At 31.1% G+C, this 10269-nt stretch overlaps 1 protein-coding gene across 1 annotated transcript; it reads right to left on the bottom strand.

The window, feature by feature from the left end:
• Positions 1 to 2832: 2832 nt before the first annotated feature.
• Positions 2833 to 5647, bottom strand: LOC105166206 (glucan endo-1,3-beta-glucosidase, acidic). Its single transcript, XM_011085473.3, has 2 exons — positions 5487 to 5647; positions 2833 to 3982 (listed from the first exon to the last, which is right to left on the bottom strand). The coding sequence occupies exons 1-2, from the start codon at positions 5563 to 5565 to the stop codon at positions 3030 to 3032; spliced, it is 1032 nt and encodes a 343-aa protein (XP_011083775.1). The 5' UTR covers positions 5566 to 5647; the 3' UTR covers positions 2833 to 3029.
• Between the last annotated feature and the right edge of the window lie 4622 nt (positions 5648 to 10269).

The raw sequence follows: 10269 nt of genomic DNA, 5'->3' as shown, positions 1-10269 counted from the left end.
TTATTACTATCGTGTACAGTCAGTCAAGGACTGCACAGTGGTCGGGCACCACATCCCGGTAGGCACACGTCGTATGGTGAATATGTGGAAACTCCACTGTCACCCCCGAGTATGGGTTGATCCACAGGAATCTCGACCAGAGAGGTTTCTAGCCGAAACATAAAGATGTCGATGCTCAACGCTACAAAAAAAAAAAAAAAAAAAGTTGAATTTGGGGTAGATTTAGGAACGGTTCTTTTTCTTTTTTTCCTATGGAATGATTTGGGATTGATAAAATAATTTGAACTGAATTTTGGAGCGGTTCACCTTCATTCTTATAGAAATATATAGGAACGTTTAATGAAAAACCATTTCAATTTGACACGGTACGTATAATACATTATTGATGATTGTTCCTAATATTGAATTTGTGTAAAAAGTTTTTTTTTTTTAATTGGAACAGATTGGATGACATCTGAAACGGTTATATTATTTATTTCGGGTTACTTTTGGAACGGTTTTTATAATACTCATACTTGAATTTTGAAACTGTGTTTATTTACATTGGTGATATATTTAGACACAGTCATTGGAACGGTTTGTTTGTCAATCTTTGCAATAGTATTAGGTAGGGTCAATTTTTTTGTTTGGAACAGTCTTCTGTAACTGTTTTAAGAATGGTCAATCTTATTTAGCAACACGTATTTAAAACCATTTTAGCAATGGTATTAGGAATGGTCAATCTTGTTAAAAACAGAACATTAGTGGAAAAAAATTAAGTGGTAATTTTAACAGTGCCACTAAATTTTATATATATATATATATATGTGGTGACAAGAATATTTATTTTGTTCTTCTAAATAAAATATTTATTTTATCACAATAATGAATTCTATAATTCAAGAATTAATATTATTCTGTAAAAACTGTTATTAGCACGAATTAGTGACAAAAAAATATACGCTAAGGTCTATATTGACAACACAATATAGTGACAATAATTTTTTGTTGTTATTAGATTGTCACTAATTGTATTTAGTGTCAACTTTCTGCACAATTTTTATCAATAATAATTATATAGGCGGCAAGATAAAAATGACTATTACTTACTATATATTTTTAGTGATAATTTTAAAATTGTCACTTGATAGTTTGTCACTAATATCATATATTTTTGTATTAAATTAATTCAGCAACAAAATGAAAAAAAAAATAAAAAAGCACACAAGTTTATTTTTATTTAAATTTTTGTGTGGAGGTTTCTCATGCTAAATTTCAGGAATTACTATATGCATATAACTAGCATAGAAATATTGATGGAAAGCTAACAATATGTAAAATCAATAACATTAAATTTGAATGACAATGATATTAAAATTAGTCATTGAATGTAAAATTTGTAAATTATATTGTCAGTAGATCATCGTACCACTTGAATGAAAGCTAGCTGCCAGTATTGTTAACCACGTTATACATAAATATATATATATATAGTATTATAGGGTAAATTATAATTATATTTTTTTTTACATTTGGCATAATTAAAAATATCTCTTTATTGTTTAAAAAATTATAAATACCCCCTTCAAATAAAAAATAATTATGTAGCTTTTAAATGGTGAAGTAGACATTACTATTTTATCTTTACTGAATTTTTTAAAAAAATTAAAACTATATTTGAAAAAAAAAGATTAAAAATGGGTAAAATAAATAATTTATAGGAAATATTAGTTCATAAAAATATTTAAAAGAATTATAAATTATTTATTAATTATAATTTAGGAAAGTTGTATTTTTCGTCCCATAATTTAGGGTCTTTTCACTTTTAATCCCATTGATTACGAAATTCTCACATTTGGTTATGTAATTTTAAAAAAATAGTAGTTTTGATCCCATGGCAAATTTTCGTTAAATGTTAAATGAAAGAGACCACGTGGCTGGCAGGTGCTTGGGGCCAAAAGTATAAAAACTCTAACTGTCATGTGCTAACCATGTAGCTATTTTAATTTTTTGTTAAAATATATAACAAAAATGTGTCATGGGACAAAAAGTACTACTTTTTATATGTTATAGGACCAAAAGTGAAAATTTCATAACCAATTGGACCAAAAATAAGAAAGGCCTAAGTTACGGGACGAAAAATATCATTTTTCTTATAATTTAAAAGAATATTTTAATCAGTTCAACATAAAAATTGAATGAAAAATTAATGAATGCTAACATAATAGGCTCGTCATTAAATGAACGCTAAAATTAAAGGGTATATATAATTGTTGACTTAATGTCCTATGCATAGAATCCTTTGAAACAAAGAATTCTATTTTATTTGTATATTGACAAACAAATCTTGGACTCTTATTCTCTCACCATCCACTTGGCTACAATCCGTGAGACGAAACAGGAATTGCAACACAATGTTGCGATAGGAGATCTCGTGCCTCACGGAAGTGGTGTACTCCACGTACTTGGTTTACAATTTGGCTTAATGAAAATGACTTTTATATCCTTGATTATAAACTATTACATCTTATTTTACATATTTATCAACAATTCAGATTTAATACACAAATAGAGGCGGAGAGACGAGGAGAATAGGGGGACGTGGGGGGAGGCGCCAGAGATGGAAAGGAGGTGGATATGCAGGTGAGGGATGGGAAAAGATGGTGGCGGCGGTGGATTGATTTGAAAAACAAGATATTGGACATGGATTTAATTAAGATTTAATCTCAAGTGTAGATTACTAAGGATAAAATTTGAACGATTCATTTATATTCGATAAGATTCGATGTTTGTGAATAAAAATATATATAAAAAAAAGTGAAAAAAAATCACACGTGCAATACACCACTCATGTAAAGAAAGTATTTTGCATATTTTTTAAAAATTGAAGAAGACAAAATTGATATTCTTTTTATTTTTCACAAGGGGTAATTTATTTGCTTATATCATGTATTACAGGCAGGTAAGCAATTCACCCTTATTTAAACACGAAGGCAAGCATGGATCATAATCCTTATTCCATGGACACACTCATTAATCCTCTAATAAAGCTAGTTAAAATTGATTGGGTACTTAGGTTGTCTGTCTGGTAAAAAGATTCCAAAGTGCTTCTCAATCTCAGGGTCCTTCTGATTCTCATCAAACATTGCAAAAATGTATGTTTCTATAGCCCGTCCAGGCCTTTTAGGAGTCCCATCTCTCACACGTTGGATCAAATTCGTGTTGTATGTTCTAGCATTATCAATCGATGTCGAGTCTCCTCCCTCCGAAGGCCAACCACTCTCCGACACCACAATTTCCAGGGACGATCCGCCACTCTTCTCCAGTGCTGCATACATAGCATCCAAAATTGCATAGAAAAGATTTTGATATCGTACCCCACCAGCATCAACCCCATCAGCCGATGTGAAAAGAGCGTATTCAAGGCTGATCTGTGCTTTATTGTTAATATACGAAAAGTAAGGATATATGTTGACAAGTAAAGGAGCACCATTATTCACCAAAAAATCAATGATCCCGTTCAAATAGTCCCCAACTTCAGGCCTGAACGCCCCATCTGCTGGGGGGAAGTCGACTCCAAGAACTGCCGTATCAATGGCTGTTGAAACTTTTATCTGGTTTCCTATGCCTGCTGCAGAAATAGCATTCTGGACATTCTGCATGGCTGGGAGGATAAATTGTGCGTATTGAGAAGTGTCGCCTCTCAATGGACTGACTTCGTTCCCAACAGCAATGAACCTAAATCTAACATCCGGGTAGTTTCTTACATTGTTTTGAACCCAAGAATCTGCGTTGCCTTGGCTGGCAGCAACATTTTGAAGATCAGTGTTTGGAACACCTAGGATGACCTCAATGCTAGAACCTCGGAGAGCTTGGAGAGTTAACTGGTCGGGATCGTAAATTCTCATCCGGCGTATGTTGTTCTGGTTGTATAGAGCCACAACATCTGATTCGGAAGGCAGGTTAGTCCCAAGCCTCCCGTAGCAAACACCAGTCTGCGCAGCTGCATCAAAGATGAACAAAAGCTCATTTGCTTGTGAATTATTTTTCCAAGGGGATAATTATTCGATCTAGATCTTCTATCACACTTTCATTTCACATATTAGTGTCATGCCAATTAGTGATAGAGATATGCTTTTTTAAAATAAAAAAATAATTAAATTAGATTATAATTAAAGGATATCTTTTACCATAATTAATTGGCTTAATTGCAATATTCATCATGTGTCAGTTTTGCTTTCATAAAAACTTTATTTTTACAATTTAATTCACCAATAATTAATTTTATGAGGATTTTTTCATTGAAAATTTCAAATATACGCAAGTTTATACTGTCATTTGACATGCACGTGAGAAAACCTGATGAGATTTTAATATTTCAATCAAAAAAATCACAAACCGAGAAAATTGATAAACAATTAATTGATTAAAATGTCAAATTAACTTTTCACGACAAAATTGTCAAAATCCTACATATAGAGGACCCAAATTGTAATTAAACCTAAGTATTTACATACACTCTTTAGGCTGGGGCATGCTATAATTATGTTTTTATTTTGAAAAATTACAACATATTTAATATTACTCTCACTTTTTCCGAACCTATAGAAAAAAGTGACTTTAATAAAATAAGTTGGTATTCCGAAAATATCCCTCTACATGGAACAATTAGAAAATTATAAAAATGAAACAATTTAGCTTGAGCAGCAATTCGTGAGTGGGAGCTTAGTTTGTTATTGCATATTCAAGTCGTTAATTTGAATCAAATTTTGCAAATAAAATCACCCACTAGAAGAAATTAACATTATTGGCCGTTGTTAAAAATAAATAGTTATAGTAAATAGTCATGATCATGATACACATTGATTGTTAATAGTAGTTTTCGTCAGTGTAGCTAAAATATTTGTCTTGCCTCATAGTCATGGCAAAAATAGTTTTCATTGTAAATAATAAAAGTTTGTGCATTAGTCTTGTTTAGCCATAATTAATAATAATTTTTTTACCACAATTCTAATCAATAGTTAATAATAAATTTTCTTTCAGGACCCTTCGCCTGTTGTCCTAACATATTTCCTTTGTTTCATTATGAGCGTCCATGAGACGTCCTAACATATATATATATGACATGTGTAATGTAAAATGTAATATTTTGTAATGACTGTAGCATTTTGCCAAGGAAATAGCTTAATTTTTATTATATATTTAAAAACTTTTTTGTCGGGACCAGATTTGATCAAACCAAATCAATAATAGAGCAAGTGTATCACACTTACTATGTGATTGGTCACTTTTCTTAAACTGTACACCAATCATATGACAAGTATATATACTTGTCATATAATTGGTTTAGATTTAACGAAGTCGGACCGAGTTAAAATTTTCTATCTATTTGATCAATGAAGTTATAAATGAACTAACAGAAAATACTAAAGATATATAACAAAACAAAAGTAAAAAATCAAGGGTTTAATAATCCTCTACATTCTAAGAGAAAAGAGAAAGGTAACCTGTGAAATCGAGGCTGACCATTATGAGCACCCCCAACACGAACATGACATACATGAAATGATTTAAGGTAGTAGCCATTGGTAGGAAAAAAGACAAAGCTTATATTTAAACCTCTGCAGTGAAGCAAATTGTCTTCACAAAACTTCCTTTTTATAGAGGTTTTTTATCAGTGTGTGAAATGGGGTGTGGTTTGTAGAATTTTAGCTGACCACTGGCTGCTAAAATTTTTACCTGCCAAATTAATTTCTACGTGGAAACAAAGTACAGAGCCTACCAGCAAATTGGAGTTACGTCCATGAGATAATCTTCCGGACATACATTTGAAAAGTCATCCTAAGAATTCTTGGTCTCTTGCTTGTGGAAGACTTCTTGCAATAACTAACTTCACTAGCCGCCTTGTTCTAACCTTATGCATGCTTCCTGCAACGTATCAATCGGATTAAACGGGGATAATTACGATTTTTCATCCTAAAAAATAGTCACTTATGTGTTTTTATTTTTATTTATTTTTAAATGATTTGAGATTGCAGTTTTAATTTTCAAACTTTTTATTTTTTTTAGCATGTTTGGTCCTTTCTGTTAGTAAGCTATTAAAGTTGATGGAATTACGCACATGACACGTGCGACTAGTTTGGGGTGGGTGGGAGTCATTTCCCTTCCATTTTGTGGTCTTCTTTAAATTTTACCCAAAACAGGCCATTGATAATATTTTGTTAAAATGGTAAAAATAAGTGATTTGGGTCAGAGCTTGAAGAAGACCTGCATGCCCATGACGTCTGCGCAATTCTGTCAACTTTAACAGCTCACTAATAAAAATGACTAAAAATGCCCAAAAATAATAGTTTGAGAATCAAACGCGTAATCTCGGATTGCTTCAGGATAAAAAATACATAAGTGGCTATATTTGAAAACCAAAATTATAATTATCCTGAATAAACGTATATAATGCAGTGTACAACTACACCAATCATATTTTGTGAAGGCAAAGCTCACCAAGGACTCCGTGCATATCCAAATTTTACTCAATCGCCTCTCATTTCTTCTCTCGTTCTATAAATAGGAGCTTAAAAAAGTTAAAGGGATAGCTTTACACTTTGATTATTCACACAAATTCACTAATTTTCAACTCACTTATGCTCATTATTATGCAAAACTCCCCATTTTTATAATATCCATCCATTCTTCACACGACAAATCACTTATCCTACTGATTTTCACATATTTCGTAAGTATTCTTGCTTTAACATCCTATTAAGGCAGTTACTCGCTTATGGATTTGGGTATTAACTCTTATTTTTTGAGTTAATTATACAAAAATCTACATGATTATAGTGTTATTGAACTCTAATACGCATTAACTTAATACCACCTATGTTTGAGCATAAATATGATAAGTACGTGATCCGCAATAGATCATCTGATATTATATAGTGCTAATAGATTTCGGCACTTATCAATATAACAGAACATGTGTTTTAGCAAAATTGCACAACACCCCCTCGTAATATGGAAATAACCTAAAACACCCCTTATGTTAAATAAAAGTTCAAAAAACAATCCCTCTTTTTCCGTCAAACTCAACAAAGTTAATGGCGGAGGGGTCTAATTGAGCTATTTTCATATCACAAGGAATTTTTCGTATTTTCATTAACAAGTATATTTTATTTAGGCTGCGAATTAATCATATCTCTATGGATATGATAGATTGAGCTGTATATTAGTGGTACACGTTGTAAAGTTATTTATGTATATTTTTGTTAGGCCGACCTATATGAGCCCTCTAAGGAATTGCATTTTTCATGATATTAATGATTGTATGAGTCAAAGAATACATTTGTTGATGCAATTAACTAGTCAGCTCTAATAAAAGTGGAGGGACTTCAGTTGATTAATGTCATTAATTGCATTTCCCTCCCTTAATTTTTATTTCAATTTTGAAACTTCTAAATATTAATAATTGGCCAAAAACTCTTAATATTACAATTCAGAATGACAGAAGTATCAATGAATCTATACAAATTTATAACAACAGATTTTAAGTAATAAACTAAGATATATATAAAACAGAAATAGAATCAATGGCTTGACCCAAAGAGCCAGATCGGGAGAGAAAAGCTCACAACCACTAAGGCCGATAAGTTTTCATGGTTGCTCAGTACCAAACAACAATAACTAAAAAAACTTAAGCCACATAGAGTCACTTGAAAACCACAAAGATTTCCACACAGAAGATGGTTCATAAAGAACGTTTAATCGGAGAAGGAGAAGAAGAGTTTTCTCTTAGTTCAGTTCTACCAAGCCAAAAAGTATGGAGGGCCTTTATAGGGGTAGGAAATTGATTTCTAAGAGAGAGACATTGAAGACCGAGAGAGAGGGAGACAACGGATGAGAGAAAATAAGGAGGGGGAGAGAGAAGAAACTAGAGAGAAAATATCTAGAAGAAACAAACGGGGAGAATGAATTAGGATTAGAATTTTGGGATATAAAATAATGCAAATCGAGTTGGGCGAGTGGGTTGGATGAGTGGGTTGAATGTAGGGAGTGGGCTGAGCCAAAAAGTAAGCTGAGAGGTTGAGTGGGCTGAGGCATCCAAGTGAGAGGCGTGGCAACATTGGGCTTGGGCATACCAATAAGATTATGGGTCATATTTTCTTAACAGTAAGTGTATTATACTTGTTATGTGATTAGTCACTTTTTTTTTTAATTGTACACAAATCATATAGCAAGTTTTTGCAGCTATCATATGATTGGTTCAGATTTTCCCGAATCGGGTCTGGACTAAAATTTCCTCACCACCATTACGAGGCCTTGCCAAATTATCAAGTGTGGGCACTACCTTGTTACATAAATGCCAAGCCAACAGTGGAATCATAGGGGCAAATTCCATGGTTCAAAGTCGTAATATAAGCGATAATATCAATGGATATTATTTTACATCGACCGTGGTGTATTGGGATATTATGTTATTTAATGCTTAAATTTTTTTAAATATCTATATACAATGCGTAAAATTATAAAAATCATTAAACATCACAAATTACTACAGTAAAACCTCTATAAATTAATAACCTTGGGACCATTAAATTTTATTAATTTAGAGAGATACTAATTTATCGATAAATTAATATTTTATTAATTAAAAAAGAGACTTTTTAAATTCAGCAAATTTATTACATATGTATTGAAAATAAATGAATTCATATATGTTTTATGGATTATATTCATGGCTCAATCAATTCTTTGTAACTAATTAAATATATTCATGCATAATATCAATTCATTATATACAATTAACTATTATATTCATAGAAGCATGTTCACTTCATTGGAATTACTTAAATATATATGTTTACAATAATTCGTGGCACTTAAATAACTATTTTAGCCAATTAAATATATTCATGCATGATGAATGAAACATATACTATATAAATCTCAATATGAAAATAAAATAATTCATAACATCCAACCATGTCTTTTCATCTAAAAGGCATCGCAAAATCATCCATGAATGATCAAATGCATAAAGCATTACAGACTTCATATTTTAGCAAATTACCATAATATTTATAATTGTAATATTCATGAATTATTAATTTAGAGTTTTAATGGGACCTAATATTTATAAAGGAATTTTTCAAAAAATTATTATCTTATTATCTTATCGAATTTGATGATTTTTACAAAGGCCCAAGTCGGGACCGGAAGATTTTATTATTTTAGAGAGTTTATTAATTTATAAAAGTTTTACTGTATATAGTTACAAATCAGAAGTTTTAAAAACATCAAATATAAGATGACACTCCTCTCTACTAACGCATGATTGACTCATCTCTTCTTCTACTATTGTTCGTCAATTTTCATCTCTGATGGTGTACTTTGTATGAGATTAAAAAACAAAAAAAAAAAAAATAGTATGGTATGAACCCATGAAAAATCTCTCATAATTCTTGAATAGTTCAAAATTTTGAAAAAAAAAAAACAAAAAGTTAGGAAAAATAAGATAGCCCCTGTCGGATTCGTCATCCAACGGTTGAAAGTGATGCAACTGTCATAGAAGACTAAGAAAAATAAGTTGACGAGAAATAAATGTTAATTGCAATTGGCGGAAAGAATACTAGAGCAGAAGTGGACTTGAAAGTCCGGACATTTCAGGTCGCCGCGGCCATTGATGATGATGTGATCGGTGAACAGTAGTGGTCACAATACGAGCAGGAAAGAAATGCCAAAAACTCCACACTAGATTGAGATATTTTATGCGTATTACGTCTAATTTAATTGACGAAATTAAAATCTTTTGATGTCAAGAATTTCGAGCACATTGATATTAGTCCACTCAAGTCGTTTGTCTATTATAATAATACTTATTTATTAGTTGTATATGTTTAAATTGATAATTAGCATTTACTGATCGTTCATGATTAAAATTCGTAAAGTAATTATAATTAATTTCCTGAAAACATAAAATACTGAAATGTTTTACGATTAACATAAATATTAATTTGAAACTGTGTAACATAAAATACTGAAATGTTTAGGGATAATTCTATATGTAAACCCCCTGTGGTTTAAAAAACTACATTTAGTATTCCTAAAGTTTGCTTTCGTCTAACAATTATGTTCCCTCCATTGGTCAAATTAATTGTATTTGCTGATATTAACAAAACAATTTGAATGGAAATTGATATTTACTTTGGATTGACTTATTAACTTATTGTAAGTCAAACAATTTTTTCAAGACTAAATTATCCTTATAACATCGAAGATATACTTCTTCATGCA

Source organism: Sesamum indicum, linkage group LG7 (assembly GCF_026168435.1).
Source record: "Sesamum indicum cultivar Baizhima isolate 11 linkage group LG7, ASM2616843v1, whole genome shotgun sequence".
NCBI lineage: Eukaryota > Viridiplantae > Streptophyta > Magnoliopsida > Lamiales > Pedaliaceae > Sesamum > Sesamum indicum.
Note: the sequence above shows the minus strand (reverse complement) of the source record. Positions and strands in the feature narration are given on the sequence as shown.